At 44.2% G+C, this 20,262-nt stretch overlaps 1 protein-coding gene across 8 annotated transcripts in view; it reads left to right on the top strand.

Moving 5' to 3' along the window:
• Positions 1-20,262, top strand: part of aplp2 (amyloid beta (A4) precursor-like protein 2) — a 62,391-nt gene that overhangs the window by 13,281 nt on the left and 28,848 nt on the right. For all 8 annotated transcript variants that reach the window (XM_054794755.1, XM_054794756.1, XM_054794760.1 and 5 more), the window contains exon 2: positions 19,823-19,996. In XM_054794755.1, the coding sequence (XP_054650730.1) occupies positions 19,823-19,996 (174 nt within the window). The remainder of the gene's footprint in view (positions 1-19,822; positions 19,997-20,262) is intronic.

Genomic DNA, 20,262 nt, shown 5'->3' on the forward strand with positions numbered 1-20,262 from the left:
AATGATTTTGGAATACAGGAAAACAGTGGTGTGAAAGTGTTTGCCCCATCCTGATTTCTTATTTTTTTGCAAGTTTGCCACACTTACATGTTTCAGATCATCAAACATATTGAAATATTAGTCAATGACAAATATTAGTCAATGGTTTATCACACCTGAGTTCAATTTCTCTAGCTATAACACCATTTCTAAAGCTTTGGGACTCCAGCAAAACACAGTGAGAGCCATTATCCACAAATTGCGAAAACACAGAACAGTGGTGAACCTTAACAGGAGTGGCCGGCCAATTAAAATTACCCCAAGAGCGCAGCGACGACTCAGTCAAGAGGTCACAAAAGACCCCACAACAACATCCAAACAACTGCAGGCCTCTCTTGCCTCAGTTAAGGTCAGTGTTCATGACTCCACCATAAGAAAGACACTGGGCAAAAACGGCTTGCATGACAGAGTTCCAAGACCAAAACCACTGCTGAACAAAAACAACATTAAGGGTCGTCTCAATTTTGCCAGAAAACATTTTGATGATCCCCAAGACCTTTGGGAAAATACTCTGTGGTCTAATGAGACAAAAGTTGAACGTTTTGGAAGGTGTGTGTCCCATTACATCTGGCGTAAAAGTAATGCAGCATTTAAAAAAAAAGAACATCATACTAAAAGTAAAATATGGTGGTGATAGTGTGATGTCTGGGGCTGTTTTGCTGCTTCAGGACCTGGAAGACTTGCTGTGATAAATGGAAGCATGAATCCTGCTGTCTACCAAAAAATCCTGAAAAAAAAATGTCTGGCCATCTGTTGGTGATCTCAAGCTGAAAGCAACTTGTGTTCTGCAGCAGGACAATGATCCAAAACACACCAGCAAGTCCACCTCTGAATGGCTGAAGACTTTGGAGTGGCCTAGTCCAAGTCCTGACCTGAATCCGATTGAGATGCTGTGGCATGACCTTAGAAAGGTGCTTCATGCTGGAAAAGCCTCCAATGTGGCTGAATGACAACAATTGTGCAAAATTCCTCCACAGCGCTGGAAGAGACTCATTGCAAGTTATCGCAAATGTTTGATTGCATTTGTTTTGCATTTGCTGCTAAGGGGGGCCCAACCAGTTTTTAGGTTTAGGAGGCAATCACTTTTTCACACAGGGCCACGTAGCTTTGGATTTTTTTTCTCCCTTAATAATAAAAAGTTTCATTTAAAAACTGCATTTTGTGTTCAGTTGTGTTGTCATTGACTAATATTTACATTTGTTTGTTGATCTAAAACATTTAAGTGTAACAAACATGCAAAAAAAAAAGTAATCAGGAAGGGGGAAAAAACTTTTTCACACCACTGTAAGTATGAGAGGATGAAGGGCCGAAAGAAGAGGTGGTGGTGGCAGGAATGGAAGATTCAGGAAAGCAAATGGATGGAGCCGGAATAGATGGGGACGGAGGCAGGAATATAAGGAAGAGTGGAGGCGTGGGCATGTGAAAATGAAGGGGGAATAGAAGAGGAAGCAGGAGGAGGAGGATAATGGCGGGAAGAATGAACGTATGAGCAGGAAGCAGGAATAAAGGACGAGGAGATTGGAATATTACAGGAGGGAGCAAAAATAGAAGAGAAGGTGGAGAGACAGGAAGGAGGATGGGAAACAGGAAAAGAGGAAAAGAAGTACAAGAGGATGACGCTCGTACATGAGACTACATCGTCAGCACGATACAATGTCCTTAATGAACTTTTGCTCAAACTGAATGTGACTCTCGTCTCTGGCTGTGTGGGCGGGGCTATTTATATCTATAACGAGCTCCACGCATGTGGCTGGGGTTGAAGGTCGGATTAATTTGTGTTCCTTGTCAGCCACCCACCTCCCTGCTAATCAGTGACGGCGCTGCCGTGTGACAGGCTACAATGGCGTCTTGTTGATTTCTCTGTTAAATGAGCTCAACCACGAGTTCATAAAGCAGTAAAATGTGCAAAAAGTGCTTACTAAGCCCTTCTTCAGTCAGGAAGAAGAAAGGGGGTGGAGTCACCTTGTTAACCTGCTTGAATGACTGACAGGCAACAATGTGGCGCGGCATGAATCCTCCATTAAACAGATGATTCATTTGGGCTCTCCTCCTCCGTGAGTTGCTCCCCTCAAATAGTTTGGTCAACCAGGAGGATGTCCACTGTGGCTTTCCAGAAGTTGGAATAGGAGAGGTGTAAGTGTATATCCCCCGAGAGAGTGTCTGAGACAGCACTTTGTCAAGGAGAAGGTGGCCAAGGGCAAACGGTGGCCATGGTGGGACAGGCGGAAGACGAGATGCGTGTTAAAGCTTCATGGCTTCTCACCCCCTCCGTGCGATCGATTCCGAGAGAGATGTTGGCGTCTCCTTGTGGGGCCTCACAGCAGGAAACAAAAGCGTCAGATTTGTGTGTTTAATCTGGCACACGCTGCCGAGAGAGCGCATTGTCTGCGCCCCAAAAAGACCCCTCCCCTCCACCCCCACACCTCTCTTTTAACGTTGCCGGGATGCCTGATGGAAAAGAAATTTAAAAAAAAGAAAGAAAGGAAAGAAAAAGGCACGCCGGCGTCTCCTTCACCATCCTTAACTGGCACGACATGACACGTATGCAAATGTGCTTAAAGCCAATAAACTGTTCTAGCTTCATCGCCTGCAAGCTGATGCTTCACTGCCTTCTAATGAGGATAGTGGCATCGCTGCTGTTGCCATGGTGACCCTGGACCACATCCTCATCATTTTAGACCACTTCTGGTGCTAGAAGAGATTTGTTAGTCACTAGAATCCAGGTTTTTACACTCAATTTCATAACATAACAGTACAATCCAACATGTCATCATTGCAATATAGCATGGGTTTCACAGTACATGTATTCATTCCCACACGGAACACATTTAAGTGTAGCTGCCTCATAATATCATCATGCACCTACTCGTTATACAAATACAATGCAGCCCAGCCTTTGCCTAGTGGGAGTCAGGCGTAACGACGCCATTGCTAATTTGCATAATTGGCCATGATGCATTTGCATGACTGACGCTGTAGGAGAGAGGAATAACATTGTGGGAGACAAAAAGTGTGTAACAAAAAACATGAAAAGCACAACAAATATGTTTAGAACTGCAGATGTCGCTTCTTTTTGTCGTTTTTTTTTATGTCACAAACAAGACGGTTGGACGTCGACAGGGCTGCCCGTTGTCATTGTCACTGTTCATTACATTTATGGACATAATTTCTAGGCGCAGCCTGGGTGTTGAGGCGTTCCAGTTTGGTGGCTGCAGGATTGGCTTTTTGCAGGCAAGTGTGAGGCGGCTGGGATGAGAATCAGCACCTTTAAGTCCGAGTCCTTGGTTCTCCCCTGGAAAAGAGTGGTGTGCCATCTCCTGGTCAGGGAAGAGATCCTGCCTGAAGTGGAGGAGTTTAAGTACCTCGTGATCCTGTTCACGAAGGAGGGAAAGATGCAGCATCTGCAATGACTCTGCATGGGTCCGTTGTGGTGAAGAGGGAGCTGAGCCGAAAGGCAAAGCTCTCAATTTACCAGTGGATCTACGTTCCTACCCTCACCAATGGTCATGAGCTTTGGGTAGTGACCAAAAGAAGATTGCAAGTACAAGCAGCCGAAATGAGTTTTCTCCGTAGGGTGGCTGGGCTCTCCCTTAGAGATAAGGTGAGAAGCTCTGTCATTCGGGAGAAATTCAAGAGTAGAACTGCTGTTCCTCCACATTGAGAGGAGCCAGATGAGGTGGCTCGGGCATCTGGTCAGGAAGACCCAGGACACGTTGGAGAGACTATGTCTCTCAACTGGCCTGGGAACGCCTCAGGATCCGCTGGGAGGAGCTGGACGAAGTAGCCATGGAGAGGGAAGTCTGGGCTTCCCTGCTTAGGCTGCTGACCCCGCAACCCGACCTCAGATAAGCGGTAGAAGATGGCTGGATGGACAAACAAGACGGAGCAGCCTTAAGTGCTCTGAGATGGCGGAGGAGCCCAGAGTAGCACCCGCTGCTCTTTGAGGAGAGCCATATGTACTTTCATGTCAGGGTCTCTGTTTGACAGCCCACCATTATATGTCTGTTTTATTGATAGTGTTTTTCAATCAAGCATTAATATTTCACACTTTGTTCGGAGGTTCTGCAACACACCATAGTTATGTGCTATGAGAAGATTCCACAGCTAAATAAATCCACCAAAGTTATACCTCTTTGGACTGCTTCAATCTCGGGAGACATTTCACCCTTTTGAGAGCCTCTCCGTTTTAGTCTCCAAAAGTCTCTTCACTAGATTCGACGCTAGTCACGTTTTTTTTTTAAAAGAGTATCTAGAAGGTTCTGATTACTCTGAGATGGCGGCACTGATCCTGATCCACATCTTCGTATTCTGTGGCAGACCAGGTGTGTGTGAGTTTTGTTAACAAGCAGAGTTACATAGTCCCATTATAATGTGTTTAAATGTATTTGTGGCAGGCCGCCACACTGCTATTATGTTATTTCATGGTGATTTAGATTTTGTATGTGGGAATTTTATTTACGTCAAAAGCTAAGCAGTTTTTTTCCCTCGCTGTACTCAATTGAACCCAACGGTGACCTTAAACCGGAGGTACAGTACGTACCAAACTGGTGATGCGTAATCTCAAGAGAATGCAGGTGTTTTATATAACACTAGGATCCAACGTACTATCACAGCGCAGCGTCATTCTGCTTTTTCTTGATACATGACTCAGTTTTCAGCTTATTAATTATTGACAAGGAAATTCACTCTCAGCATCACCTCTTTTTTTTGGCAACCTGCTTCATATATCCATGATGTTTCCTGAGATTGCACTGTTTTTTTTCTTGCAACGCCAAAATTCCATCTCGGCCGTTTTTTGATGGGAGATAAAACCCAATCAAGCGCGGAAGAGAACTCCATTACTTTGATGAGATATGAATTTAGCTCCCAGCGCAAAATCCGAAATAGTCTGCCTCTTTCAGACGAACCCATTAAAAGTCATTTGATCTTCCGCGGCTAATTATAGCGCCCTCAGAGCAGCCGGGACCCCACCCCCACCCCACCATGCCCCCTCCACGGCCGCCCTCATCCCGTCAGCGTTAATCTCATCGTGTTTTTAGGTCCCGTGAGACGATTTATCGCCAGAAGTGCAGGCGGAATCGTTGAGACTCTGTGTGTCGATGCCATGTTTGAGGGGATTCCCGTCGGGGAAGCGGCACGGCAGGCGGTCATGTGATCAAAGACAAGGTCAACAGACAAGCCGAGAGGCGTGGGCCGGCCGCTGAGGAGTTGTCGGACATGACTGATTAGCCTCAGCGTGTCTCGCTAGTGTGATGGAATGACTTCCTCGCTCCCCCGCAGACCTGCTGTATGACAGACGAGGACATCTACGTCACATTCATCATTTTCCCCCTCATGGGCCGTCACGCCCGCCTCCTTCAGGCGTCTGATGGATGTGATTGGGATTTTCATGGCGGCGCCTCGTGACACACAGCTGCTTTGTTGGGCTTGAATGTGACAACATATGGACATTATTGGATATATGGACTGGTGTCCTTATTTGTCTGCGAATCTTAATTGAAAACAACTTTTCTGATCCCAGTGCACATAAAGGCATGCTTGGAGGAATTTGGTGAGGAAGAACCTCACAAATGGACACAAATTCCCACAGACACACCCCACGCTCTTGAAGAAAGTCTCCCAACAAGAGTGGAAGGTGTTCCAGTTGCAAAGACTCCACATTTTCTTCACTTTCTACTTGCATGTGTCCACTTATTTTGCTCAAATTTCGTATTAAACTAGGGTTGCGACTAACGATTATTTCCTATTGTATTAATAAAAAAATAATAATTATATTAATTATGCATTAATAAGAAATGAAAGAATAAGGCGGGCGGAATCAGGCCCCCAGGCCTTGAGTTTGACGCCTGTGCCCTATAGGAACCAAATCAAAACGAAGCAAACACCAACAGTTAGTGGTTTGGTCCACAATATATCAGAAAAGAGGCAGTAACGCCGATCACTGTTGTCCAAAGTCAAAGCTGATGTGTGTGAATATCTTGTTTTGCCTAAAACACAAGCATAATAGCTCTGCTTTCATGGATGAGTCTGGAAATTTAAAAAAAAATTCTTTAATTCTTATAAACTTGTACAATGTACAGGCATTGTTTCAAGTCACATGTTTTTACCTGCTTTACAAGTGTAAAAAGAAGTAACCACCAACAATATTATTTGTGGCGGCCAGCCACAAATAGATTTGGCTCTACCTGTTCGCCCTCGCCCGTAAACAAAAACGCACCTGCTCTGCCATCTGCCAGGGAATATGAAGACGGAGCAGGAGGGATTGGTGTTGCCAGCTTAGCGACGTTGTTGCTACATTTAGCAACTAATCAGACCCCTGTAGACCAGGGACCCGTGGCTCTCCCCCATCGAAGAGCGCTCATAGGCGACTCTGTCTTGTTTGTGACGAAGATGTTTTGGGCATATTTTCCTCCTTTAATATTTGGTCAACTTCGGAATCGTACAACCTCTGGGGCGAGATTGCACTGTTTTTGTGTCTTTGTCGACTAGAACTGTTCATCCTCTCTCCGCCTTTTATCACCGTCACACTTCACCGCCACTTTTGCTTACTCTGCAATTACATGCTCATAAGCGCAGGGGCCGTGGGGGGGAAACGTTGGTGCTGGAGGCCTCGTTATGGCATCCCCGCGGTGGCTCTCTGTGCTTATTGACAGCTCCGGTGACAGCAGACGGGAGGAAGGAAGGAAGGATGCACTTCCCTCCTGTGTAGAGGGCAGGAGAAAGTGAAGCGAGCGCAGGTCATCCCTTCTAAATCCCTCCTTCTGAGCACCAGAGATTAGCCGGGCTGCGCTTCTCGGGCCGATGAGAGTGAGGCCCACTTCTGCGGCTAATCCTCCTCTTTTTAAACTGCTGAGGGTGCAGGACAGATGGAGGGTGTGGGGGGGGCGCCTACACAGGAAACAAAACACGGCCCGCTGCCTAAAACAAATTGAGCCCCATCACACAATCAGCTAAGCCTTAAAGCCGCCTCCTTTTCCCCCAGCGAGACCCTGCTATCACCTCATCTAATCGTCCGTGCACATCACCGCATCCTTCATTGACTTCACCGCCCCCTCCCCACTTAATGGACCTTCCATCATACACGGTGAGGCTGCGGCTAATTTAATCAGCCTAATGCGTGCGCTACAACGGGAGGCTTATGGGCAGTTGGATCCCCGTGGCGGCCAGGCTGCAGGGGACGGCGAGGCCCATCCCTTTGGACCTTTGCGCGAGTTAATAAAGACAGCAGCTTCTCGATAGCACTGGAAGAAAGCTTCCTGAGAGGCGGAGGAATCACTGCCTCGTTTGGGATGAAGGAGCGTGCGACTTGGCAGGGAAAGGGGGTGTATTTTTGTAATAAACATCTGGCGCAGGGACGCCAGGAATGTAATCCGCTGTAGACCACGTGGACCCTAACTAAGCCCTGATGGCAAGTCACGGGCAAGTGGTCGAGGCAAAATGCTGCCCCGGACGAGTAGAGGTCGGTTTTTCAAAGTCTGCATGAAACCATCCTAATGCTCTCTGGGTCATTAGGGGCAATTATCTTCCTTTTGTGGAAACTTGTTGTTGATGTGCATGATTTATGCCATCATACGCCTGCGTATCTTAGCAACAAGCCTCGCTCTAATTAGGTCTTTATCGCCACATCGCACCCTCATTGTTGAGCTTTCCGTTTACTGGCTTAAATGGAGGTCCACGCCGCAAAACCTCAACTCAGCATTTGGCAGATTTATGTAGCGCCTTACAGAATCACTCAGTATGTTTACATGGCATCAGAGAAAACAGAATTATACGATAATTGTGGAATCATGCTAAAACATACCAAATCCCGCAAAATCATAGTTGCCCTATCTACTACTGCCTTTGACTATCAACTGGTTAAACGCATGTAAATATTCTCATTGGTTAAAATGTCACAAACAAGACTCAGCCGCCTGTGTTTGCTTTTAGATGGGGGGAGAGGCCCACAGCGGAGCCCACTGCTCGTTGAGAAGAGCGATATGTTTTTCATGTCAGTTCCCTAAAAGACCAGAGACGGTCGGAATTTGTCGCTAGAGCATCTAGGAATGGTAACTACATTTGTTGCTTTCCTAAAAGACCAGAAATGGTCGCTAGATTTGTCGCTAGAGTTTCCTAAAAGACCAGAAATAGTTACTGGGTTTTGATGCTAGAGGTTCTGAAAAGAGCGTGAAAACATCACAAATGATCACTAGAACTGTTTCTAGAGTTTCTAGAAATGGGCACGAGATTTTCCTAAAAGACCAGAATTGGTCACTAGAATTGTTGCTAGGGTTTCCAGAAATGGACGCTAGATTTTCCTATAAGACAAGAAATGGTCACTAGAATTGTTGTTAGAGTTTCCAGAAATGGACGCTAGATTTTCCTAAAAGACCAGAAATGGTCGCTAGAATTGTTGCTAGGGTTTCCAGAAATGGGCGCGAGATTTTCCTAAGAGACCAGAAATGGTCACTAGAATTGTTGCTAGGGTTTCCAGAAATGGACGCTAGATTTTTCTATAAGACAAGAAATGGTCACTAGAATTGTTGCTAGGGTTTCCAGAAATGGACGCTAGATTTTCTTATAAGACAAGAAATGGTCACTAGAATTGTTGCTAGAGTTTCCAGAAATGGGCGCGAGATTTTCCTAAGAGACCAGAAATGGTCATTGGAATTGTTTTTAGAGTTTCCAGAAATGGACGCTAGATTTTCCTAAAAGACCAGAAATGGTCGCTAGAATTGTTCCTAGGGTTTCCAGAAGTAGCAATGGATTAATCGTGTGTCAATCAAGCTAAAATGAAGTGGTTACTGCTGAAATTCTAGTTAGAGATAGAAGTTGTGTTGCCTAAAATCCGATTGGCTTGTCTTGTTTGGCACTTTGTTGGGAAGTCACATCTTCTCGATCCCGTCTCCCGGCACCTCCATTTTAGTAGTCGTAGTAGTTAAGAGCTTTTGCAGCGTGTTGGGGGCACTGGCTAGGGATCGAACTCAAACCCAAACCCCTGTCTCTAGTTACTTCTGCCTTGGAAGCTCTTACGTTCAAGTCCTCGCTATCACTTGTCTTCTGCTGGCTCTAAAGTGGCATTTGCCAGCAAATCTCAACCAAAATCTCTCCTGGATCCTCACAGCTTGGAGGTGGTGGCCGTGTTTTTGCATAAAGAAGTAAACGTTACAATGGCGCTAGGTGCCCTTTTGGAACCGCATGGTCAATATATCCGCTTTGGTCACCAATGTGTGGTTGTTATGAGAGAAGTAGCCAAAAGACTAGTAGCGCCACCTGCTGGTGGGGAGGCGTGCGTGCAACATGAGGACGTGTCAGCGCTAAAGCTTTTAGGCGGCATGTGAGTAAATTCGTCATTAGAGAATGCAGACGTTTCACATTTCAGCACATTGTCTCATGCAGAAATCACCGGGACGATCACAGCTACTTTTAATGGAACTCCTGGCAGCATTCCACCTTAAACACACAGGAATATTCTACCTCTCTTGTCTCAACAATCCCATATGAGCTTTTAAGAAGACGCCTTAAAGGAAATTTATAAGATCAATATTTGGTGAAAGGCTAGAAGTAAATCCCGGTGTGTGTTTAGGCTCCGTCGGCTGCAAGACGAGACCCCGCCGGCCCAATGAGTGGAGCAGCTTATAAATAGTCCAGATGTGCCTTCTCTCTTTCTATCCAGCGGAAGGAACCAAGGAGAGCGCTTTGCTCCAATTAACCGTCCTCCCCGGGCAGCGTACCTTGCCATGGAAAACACGGAAACAATTTGCTGTTGGTAGCATCATAAAATAAGGACAGTAATTACGTTGATGCAAGCCGAGGCGGGTCAAAATGAATAGCTAGAGAGCACTGCTTCCATGCAAACACATTTAAATCATTCAGCTCCATCTTTTTCAAAGGTCCACCATTTTGTAAAAAAAGCAGGCTTCGCTACAGATCTTAGAATAAAGCCCCGCTACTATCTGCCTGTCGGTTACAGACGTGGGAGCTGTGAGTTTGATCGTGTCGTTTTTTTTCTGCGAATAGGCTAACTTAGCATGATGTTGCTGTTAAAATGGTAGTGTAATGCTAGCACTTTAGCTCACATAGCCATGCAAGAGTTGCCAACATTTGACGTTGGGGCATATCTTTCTCAAAGTTTGGTCTGTATTCCAAATTGTGCAAACTTAGTGGTATTTGACAGGCTTCGCTACACATCTTAAAATAAGGCTCTGCCAACTATCTGTTAGTCCGCTACAGACGTGGGAGCTGTACAATTGATTGTGTTGTTTTTCTTCAGCAAATAGGCCAACCTAGCATGATGTTTGCTGTTAAAATGGGAGTGCAATGTTAGCACTTTAGCACACATAGCCATGCTAGCGATGCTAACATTTGACTTTGTGGCATATCTTTCTGAAAATTGTGGCTGAATTCCAAATGGTACGACCTCGGTGGTATTTGACAAATGCCGCCTGGCGCTCTGCCACCTATCGGTCAGTCCGCTACAGACGTGGGAGCTGTATGTTTGAGCATGTCGTTTTTCTTCCGCGGATAGGCTAACCTAGCATGATGTTGCTGTTAAAATGGGAGCGTCATGTTAGCACTTTATCCCACACAGCCCAACTAGTGTTGCTAATATTTGACTTCGGGGCATATGGTTGTTAAAATGTTGGCCCATTTCCAAATTGTACGATGCCAGCGGTGTTTGACGTCAGAGGTTTCGCATCTTTCATGACGGTGGTCTGCCCCCCCACCCCACTTTCCCTGCCCCAGTCGTCTCCCTCTGCACTGACTACAGCCTTTGTGAATAGCTGGGATGCCTTTGTGGAGCGTTTCCATAGCAACGGACCGTTTGAGCAGCTCATCATTCAGGTCTGTTTGCTGTACACTAAGGGAGAGAGAGACAGAGAGAAAGGCTGTGTTATCTCGTCACACCAAGCGGCGTCTCGTCTCTTCTCCACATCATCCAGTTGCCGTCTAATTATAAACGCCAGCGTCTTTATGGTTTGCCTTTGTTTCAAGGTGGGACACAAGCAGCTTTGACTAGAGTGACACTCTGTACCAAAGTCAAGAAAAGTCACTTTGTGTTTTTTTTTTTCCGTTGTGTGAGCTAGCAAACCACTTCCTGGTTCACGGGGGAAGACGTAAGACGACAGGACCGTACCATTTCTCATTCGGGGACAAAAGGGAACAATTTGACTGTCGCTCAAAATGGCAAAAATTCTATCAAAGAAAATAAATCCAGCTCACGAAAATGAAAATAAAAATAGTAGTGTAAGCTACCAAACTACTTTCTGGTTCATGGAAAATGTTAGAAAAAGAGAGACGGGACGCTACCATTTGTATTCTGGGGCAAAAACAGAAGATGAGAGTCTTCTATACACATTTATTGGTAATATTTATTGACGTTTCTAGTCTACGGTGGCGTGTGTGCTCAGAATGCGGGGGTCGTTTGTTTTTTTTTTTGCTCATTTGGTTTGTCGGCTGTATGTTATAGGTGGCAAAGTGTAGTCCATCCATCTTCTATACCGCTGACAAAGTGGAGAATTATTCCTAATTGTTTCTCAGTACAATATTCCTTTTTACTCATTTTTCCCATTTTTTTCTAATTTCTTCAATGTGCTGAAGTACAGACAATCATCTTTTAGTTTTTATATTGAAATGTTATTTTAGGTCAATATTATTCATAATAAACATGTTTCTTAAAAGTACTGTATTAAAATGATGATTGAAAAATTATTTAAAAAATTTAAATTAAAAATTAAAAAACAATTAAAAAGCTCTTATTATAAAATGATATATTTGTATAAGATGCAAATCATGTAAGTTAATTCTAAAAGCAAAACAATATAACAAATGTGTAAAAAAACAGAAAGAACCTTTTTCTTTTAGCTAAATGTTATTTATTCAGTCATTGAGTGCACAGGTTCAGCGTCTTACTTGAGACACGAAGAGCAAATATACGACGCTTGCGTCATGCGAGACTTTGTCCCTGTCTGGCTAGCTTGTTAGCACGGGCGTGTCGAATCGCGCCGAGTGGAAAGAAACACAAAAACTCTCCAGTGGAGGCACGCTGCTTAGCACCTGCTTGGCCCATGACCGTGACCGGAACACTCTGCTCCAGTTCCATCCTGTCTGATAGCGACATAACGTTAGCTTTGTGCAAAGACGATGTTATTAGTCTGCACCTTGAGGGACACGCCTTGAATCAACAACACTTTCAGTCATCCTTTTCTACTTCAATTAACACTCACACTGCACACAGAACACATAGAATCCAATAATAAAGAGATAAACACATGAATTCATCTCTGTGGTTGTCTTGTACTCTGAAAGGGGCGTTGCAAGTGCCGTAGAACCTCCACTAGTTTTTGCCACGGTTATCATGCCGAAAATTTACACCACAATTTTGCTTGCATTCTCCGGTTGGCGTACAATTCGCCGTGTTATTCATTTACTGCATGAGTCCAACTGTGTTTTTTTTTAAATCAGAAAACGCCCTTCTTTCTTTGCTAGCGTCCTCTTAGCTCGCGAACAAAATGGCCCGTCTGTGATGTCATCGGCGGTTGACTATGAAAAATATGAACACAAAACACGTATATCATTTCTTATGGGAAAAATTGATTGCATTAACGTCCGTTCCAGTCAGAGTCGGACGAATGAACGATGCAAACCAAGATTCCGCTGTATTTTTAGAATGCACCTCAGACCAATGAAAAATACACCCTGCGGCCCGAAAATGGCCCCCGGGCCACACTTTGCACACCCCATCTAATAAAAGAGCGGATTGTCCGTGTCAAATGCTATTATAACAATCATATCGTAATTAACAGTATATTTATTGTATTGCTTGTAGTGTACTGCAGTTATTTTCACCCTCTCGCGTAACTACGGAAGCGAACCGAAAGGTATGGAAAAAACCACACTGGTGGTCAGGAATGTCCAAATTGTGTTGCAAAAGTGTCCTCCCTCCCTTTGTGAGCTTGCGTCCAGCTAGGACAAAAGAGCATTTCACTTGGACAGAGAAGCTTATTTGCATTCCAGCGCCGTTTTGCCCTTCGGATTCAGAGCATGACACCTTTTTTTGTCCTTTTATGACTCTGTTTTTACTGTCCGCCCTTTGCCGAGGGGGACGGGCCATCCTATCAGTGTGTGTGTGTGTGTGTGTGTGTGTGTGTGTGTGTGTGTGTGTGTGTGTGTGTGTGTGTCTCTGAATGGCGTCCTTCCTCTTGTTGTGGATGTGATGTTTGTGTTCCTTGTCTCAGTCCTCAGCCTTCCCACGACTTTACTGTGGCCGTGAATCATGAGTGTGTGTGCGAGTGTGTGTGTGTGTGTGTGTGTGTGTGTGTGTGTGTTTAGCTGGCTTGTTTGCAAGTGCTGTGGAATGCAAGCAGGAGTGAAAAAGGTTGGACAACGTTGTGATGTTCTGTCCGTAAAGACAAGTCAAGTTAGCTGTAGCTCTGAGAAAGTTGGATTATTAACATTTGCAAATGAACTCCAGTTTGGCCAAAGGTCTGTCAACCAGCATGATATGATGAGACCTGTCTGACCTTTGCTCCCCGCCATGTTGGTCTTTATGGCACACTTAACCCACACCTGGAGGTCCACAAGCAACTGTGCTACAAAAGTGACTTGGTAGTGATGTCCCAACAGTAACTTGTGTCCGCAGAGTGATAAAAACATGATAAAAATCTATGATCTCCCTCACTTCTTTCACTTTTGTTAAAAAAAACAACAACCCAGGCTTCACTACAGATCTTACAATACGGCCAGGAGCTCTGCCGACAGACGTGGGAGCTGTATGTTTGATCATTCAGTTTTTCTTCATCGAATAGGCTATCCTAGCATGATGTTAAAATGTGAGCGTAATAAGTTAAGGTTAGTTAGTGTAGTTAGTTAAAGTTAGCATTTTAGCATCACTAAGCTAGCTATACTCCTGCTGTTTGTTTCCTCCTGTCCCACTTTTCGGTGTTAAGTTGTCACATGTGATATGCGGCGTCTATTATGTTGGACAAGTGCAGAGTTACAGTGCGTCTCGTACACCATAGTGCTTTGGGGAGACACACACTCTGCCCAAGACCAACACACCTCATTAGCATTAACACGACCACAACGGCAAGTTACTAAAAGCACTTTTAAACTAAAGAAAAAAAAAAGCAGGCTTTGCTACACGTCCTAAGAATGCTGCCCGGAGTTTTGCCAACTATCCATCAACCAGCCACAGACCAGAAATGTGTAAGTTTGATCATGTTGTGATTCTTTAGTGAACCTGGAATGATACTGCTGGTAAAATGTAATGACATTAGCACGTAGCTGTGCTAATGTTGCTAGCGTTTTTCCATTTGTGACGAGAATTTGAAGCCATGATGACGACTTTATGGGCGTATCTTTATGTCTGAATTTCAACGTATTTGAAGTTGGCGTTCCAACATTTGAGTTTCCGATTCAATTTATTGATAAGCTAGCAACATTTTGTATCTTCAAAGCTCGCTCAACTGAGTACTTGTGGTTGTGTGTGATTTTTCCATGTGTGATCTTTCATGAGAATTTGCGCGACGTAGATGCTTATGTAACAATTATGTGTACAATGACGTAAAGGAGGCGTCATGCACATCCAAAAATGGCGCCCGGATCTCTGCCAACTGTCCATGGGAGCTGAAAGTTTGATCATGTTGGGATTTTGTCAGTGAACAGCATGATGTTGCGGTTAACATGAGTGTAATGTTAGCACTTCAGCTCACATACTCCCGCTAGTGTTGCTAACGGGCAACATCAATGGAATCCTCCTCGTGTAAAAACAACAACAGCAACCTTAAAGGGTCATCCTAAGCTGACACTTGGTGTTGACGTTCCGTGTCAGACGTCACCTTAAGCTCGCTAAGCCAAACGTGAGAGCTCGTTAGCGACGCTGATCACTCCTGACTGCAGCTTATTTATTCCTCTGGTATTCCAGCGGGCTTTGAGGGCTTTAGGTGCGTCCCCGACATAAGGCGCCCGGTGTGATGCACAACGCTCTCGGGCTAGCCACACAGCATCAGTCATGCTTCACAAAGCTTGCACCATGTATGTAAATGGACAAAAAAAAGTGGATCAACTGAACAGGCACTTACATGGACACCTAACATGGTGGACATTCAGAAGTCATGCAACCCTTCCAGATGTTTGACCTATGATTTGTTCACATTTTTAATCCATTTTCCATATAAGAAATAAGTACATCCCGCCCATGTGTCATAGAGAATTGGGAGGATGCCCAGTGGAGTACATTGTGGTCATTAACGACCATGCCTTTCTAGTTGAAATATTACCAAGGTCCGAATTTCACCAGTGTGACACTTTAAAGTGCAGTTACTCGTCATTTAAGTGTAAAAATAAGTCATTCAAGTCACTCATTATTCATGGGTTTTCACGATTTATTGGAAAGTCAAGATCCAAACCTACAAAAATGCATCATTTATTGCGATAATTCTTTTTTTTTTCACGTCTCGTTGCAGTATAATCAACAGAATTTCAAGCTCACCACAGATAAAAGACATTGGTTTATTTTCTCGACTGTTTTATGACTATTTGAAGCAAAACAGAAAATGAACGCAGCAAATTGGGTATTAAAAAAGTGTGTAAAAAAAGAGGAGTTGTAATCATCCTGCTGCGGCAGTAAATAGACAAATTACAAGGCTGCATTTTAACACACACACTTTTAAATGCAGGCAGTGGGAGAACATTTATTCCCAGGTATATTTCATCCGTGTGTGTGTGTGTGTGTGTGTGTGTGCATGTGTGTGTGTCTATCCTGCTTAAGTGTCAAGTCACCACAGGGGAAGGATTAGGCGGATTAACCATGCCAGGCATTTTTCCGCAGTCACATGGGCCCCTAAGCATTCTGGGAAAAGTCCTAAACCGACGCGCTTTTTATAACAGCGAGACGGCCTGGAGGTCCATGCCAAAATTAGACGAGGTGCCGGCCCCGGCCGGACGCGGGCAGCCCATAAAGGTCACGCGCAGGGCAGAGTGGAAGAGACACTTTGTGGCTTCTTCTTCTTCCTGTTGACTTGCTCCTGGGACGCTTGGGTGTTTGGTTTTGCTTCCCCAAAGGGCCTCACGGTGTGTGTCCCAGCTCTCACACACACACACGATGATTGGATTAGCTTCTAATCTTTGGAACCGACCCAGGTGGCGGTGTAGCGAGTGACCCATGTTGTCTTGTCAGGAGAAACCTCATCATCGGCGATAAGACACAAGAACCCACATTGTTCTTGTCAGAGGGTCACAATTAAACGTCTCTTGGGGGGCCGGGGGAGGGTGTTATAAAGAACTTACTGCAAAAACACTAGTCGAAGATCCTCTATATGACAGCAGCACTTTGCTGCTTACAAGAACCTAATATTAAAAAAAAACACACGTCAAAGATCCTCTATATGACAAGAGCACTTTTGTGTTTATGAGGACCTATTGTAAAAAAGAAAAAATGGATATGTTATCCACAACCTACGGCACTAGTTGAAGATCTTCTAGATAACAGAAGTGCTCTGCTCCTTTTAAGGACCTACTGCAAAAATTCAAGTCAAAGATCCTCTAAATGACATGAGCACTCTGCCATTATTAAGGCTCTACGGCAAAAATGCCAGTCAAAGATCCTTTATATGACACAAGTCCGCTGCTCTTTTTAAAAGAACAACTGCAAAAAAAAAACAAGCCAAAGATCTTCTATATCAGCGGCCCCCAACCTTTTTTGACCCACGGACCGGCTCGTGTTCCCACAAATCTCCGGCGGACCACTGCTCTATATGACCGAAGTTGCAACTGCAAAAATACACGTCAAAGATCCTCCACATGACAGCAGTTCTTTGCTGTTTTTAAAGACCTACGGCACAGACGGCAGATTTGGCCTGAAGTGGTGGGCCAGTCTGAAGTCATTCAGTGTGAGGCCCAACGTGCCGCCAGCTGAAGACATTTGCACAGCGCTGCATCTTTACGTCTTGCTCTGTGCATCTCTGCCTTATATACCATCACGTCACGGCATATTTACAAACGGTGCTGTTTTTTTGTTGTTTTCTTTGTACCCAGCTGACCTGACATCGCTCCAGAGCGTCATCGTGGTCACACTGCCCCTCCTCCTCCTCCTCCTCTTCCTCCTCTTCCTCCCTATGGATTCCATGAGGCTCTCACAAAGGAATGAGGAGAGCAAACAAGCGCTTGGAGGAGGAGACATGAAGTGTTAGCCTTTGAACATGAGTCAATGTGGGCGTGTGCATGCTGGTTATTGTGCGCGGTGCTTGCTAGTGTGTGGTGTCAGGTTGTGTGTGTGCGCGCTAAGCTGCGTCCGGCTCTGCAGCAGATCATCACGCGCTCCAGCCGGCTGCTGATTACGCAGCATTTGTTTTGTTGCAGTTCGTCTGCCGGGGTGGGGCGGGGTGTAGGAGCATTGTCAGCCCTCACCCTCGTTACACTAGAAGATGCCTCTCGCAGCGCTTTTCCACCAAACAGTACAGTTCAGTTGAGGCAAACTCTGCCCGGGTTTGTCTTTCCAATACTGTATATAAAGTCAAGCTGGATATGCTTTCGAGTAGTCAGTGAAGAGCACATGTGGCAGTGTACTCTGAAAATGAGTCAACGCACAGCTCGCAACACAAGTACAACGCAAGATAACCATGTCTCGCGGCGGTAGTGTCATGGCCTGGTGCGGCACGAGTGCTGCCGGCACCGGAGAGCTGCGGTTCATCATGAAGAAAAAATGAACTCCAGCAGGATTGTGAAAAATGTAGGACACCCCACGGACATGTTTGCAAGAAAAAATGCTAAGGCCAATGCTAAAACAGTCCCAAAAAGAGTAAGCATTTTATTTAGTCTTGTCAACTTTACTGTAGAGTAGTCAGTGTACAGCTTATCATCTTAAGTATATCCAACGTTTTCCACCAAACACTGAAAAAGGAAAGAATATTTTGTAAAGGTATGCAAAGATTTCAAGAAAACAACCTGCCTCTCAGCTTTGTGAAATCGGTGAAAAAGCCTATTATTAGTCTCAACTTCAGTCTTTGCTCTTTTTTTCCCCATTTTTGATGGGTTTTTTTTTCTCCACATATTTCTTTTTAAATAATCTTGGGAAATTTTTGTTCCGTAATTGTTCCGTAGTTTTGTTTTGGTTGTTTCTCATAATGTTACAACTGAAAAACATTTTTTTTAAATATTTCAACTCCATGCTTCTAAAATTATATTTTCGTGTAATTATTTTTTGTTTATTCTCGTACAATTGGGAATTTTTTTTATTTCTTGTTCGAATGCGACTTTTTTCCCTGAATATCTTGAATATCTTCACTTCATGCTCATAAAATTCCAGCATTTTTTTTTCAATTTTGCTGTTGGTTTTTTTTGACATTTTCCAATGATTGGAACTTTCTTGTAAATGTTCTTATTCTCGTAATATTAGAACATTTTTTCCCAACTTAATGTTCCAAAAATTCCAACCTTATTTGTTGCTTTCTTTGTCATTTTATTACAACTTAAGAAATAACACATTTTCTTCAATATTTCAACTCTGTGCTACTTAAAAAGACAATTTTGCTCCTCATAATATTACAAGTTTATTCTTGTCAAATTGCGACCTTTTTTCTTTTTCGAATATGACTTTTTTCTCTTAATATTTTGACTTTGTATAATTTTTTTTTACATTTTCCAACGATTTGAACTTTCTTCTTGTAATTTTTTGTCTTGTAATATTATGACCTTATTTCCATAATATTATGAATTTGTTCCCAACCTACTTTTCAAGAAATGACAGCTGTATTCATTGTTTTGTTTGTTTGTTGTTATATCATGACTTCAAAACTTTTAATATGTCATTTTTCTTTATGCTATTACGACGTTATTTTTGTAAAATTTTAACCTTTTCTCATTAGTCTACAACTTTTTTTCTTAATATTTTGACTTTATTCTTGTAAAATGACGCCATGTTTCCATTTTTTTGGGTTTTATGTTGTTTTCATGTTAAATTATATTTGTCGGATGTGCTGCCGGCCAATAAAAGAACAACTGCGGGCTGCGTATGGCCCCCGCAACGCACTTTGGTCACTCATGACTTAGAACAAAATTCTCTCATGTATGTAACACAGCAACAAGTTAGATTTTGGCGGGTGTTTTCCTCCACTGCAGAGTTGAAAAGGTCAGATATCCGCAGGCAGGAAGCTGCTCACAGGGGAAGATGACACGTTTCCCCTCCCGTGAAGGCGCCGGGAGGTATAAAGATGAGGAATATTCCAGCTCATATCAGACCAATAAGCATCAGCGTCTATCTGTCCACATGGAAACTACATTATACTCATTGGAAAGTGTCTGAAAAGACCCGAAAATGTCGCTAGATTTGTCTGTAGCCACTTTTTTTTTAGCCTGGATGAGTCTTATTTGTGGTTGTCTGCCATGAATACATGAATGTATGGAAACACTGGCATTTGTCACACCCCAAGGCACCGTCATTGTCATTTCTGATGACTTCTGATTGGCTGCAATGGTCTTACCTGTACATTTACTTGTTACAGTCGCTTTTTTATGCACTGGGAAGTGGAAAAATGCTAGCGAGTAAATGAGAGATAATAAAGAGTAAATGATCTATCTTTGGAGGAAGAAAGAAAGTTTGTGATGCGTGACCAAGCGCCGCTACAGAGTCTAAACCCGGTGCACAAATCCAGTCCTGACACTGTTCGTTTAACCATCAACCTGACCGAAAATTCCCAATCAGGTCATTTCACCGCCGTGCTGGCACTTAGATGAAGCAAACAGTGTCTCCATCTTGTGGAGGGCAACAACCCACGTCTTCTCTGTCTGTTTCCTTCTCCCTCAGGCTCTGGCAGCCAACGCGGGCACTGGTTTTGCCGTGGCGGAGCCACAGGTGGCCATGTTCTGCGGCAAGCTCAACATGCACGTCAACATCCAGACCGGCCGCTGGGAGCCTGACCCGTCCGGCACCAAGAGCTGCGTGGGAACCAAAGAGGGCGTGCTGCAGTACTGCCAGGAGGTGAGTCCCTGATTGAAAGCGCCTCGTCTCCACGCCAAAATGCACTAGCACAGTGCCGCTCTTGTGGCGATTCTCTGTAACTACACCTCCACGTTCGCTAAGCATATCAAGCGCAGCACGGTTATGTTTTCCCGGCGTTTATTTGTTTGTGTTCAAAATAACTTGAAAAGTTCTGAATGGATTTGGAATTGTGGGAAATGGGATATGGAAGAACTGATTACATTTTGGGGGTAATCCGGATCACCGTCTGGATCCAGGAATTTTTT

This window comes from Dunckerocampus dactyliophorus, chromosome 12, assembly GCF_027744805.1.
Source record: "Dunckerocampus dactyliophorus isolate RoL2022-P2 chromosome 12, RoL_Ddac_1.1, whole genome shotgun sequence".
NCBI classification, from domain to species: Eukaryota; Metazoa; Chordata; class Actinopteri; order Syngnathiformes; family Syngnathidae; genus Dunckerocampus; species Dunckerocampus dactyliophorus.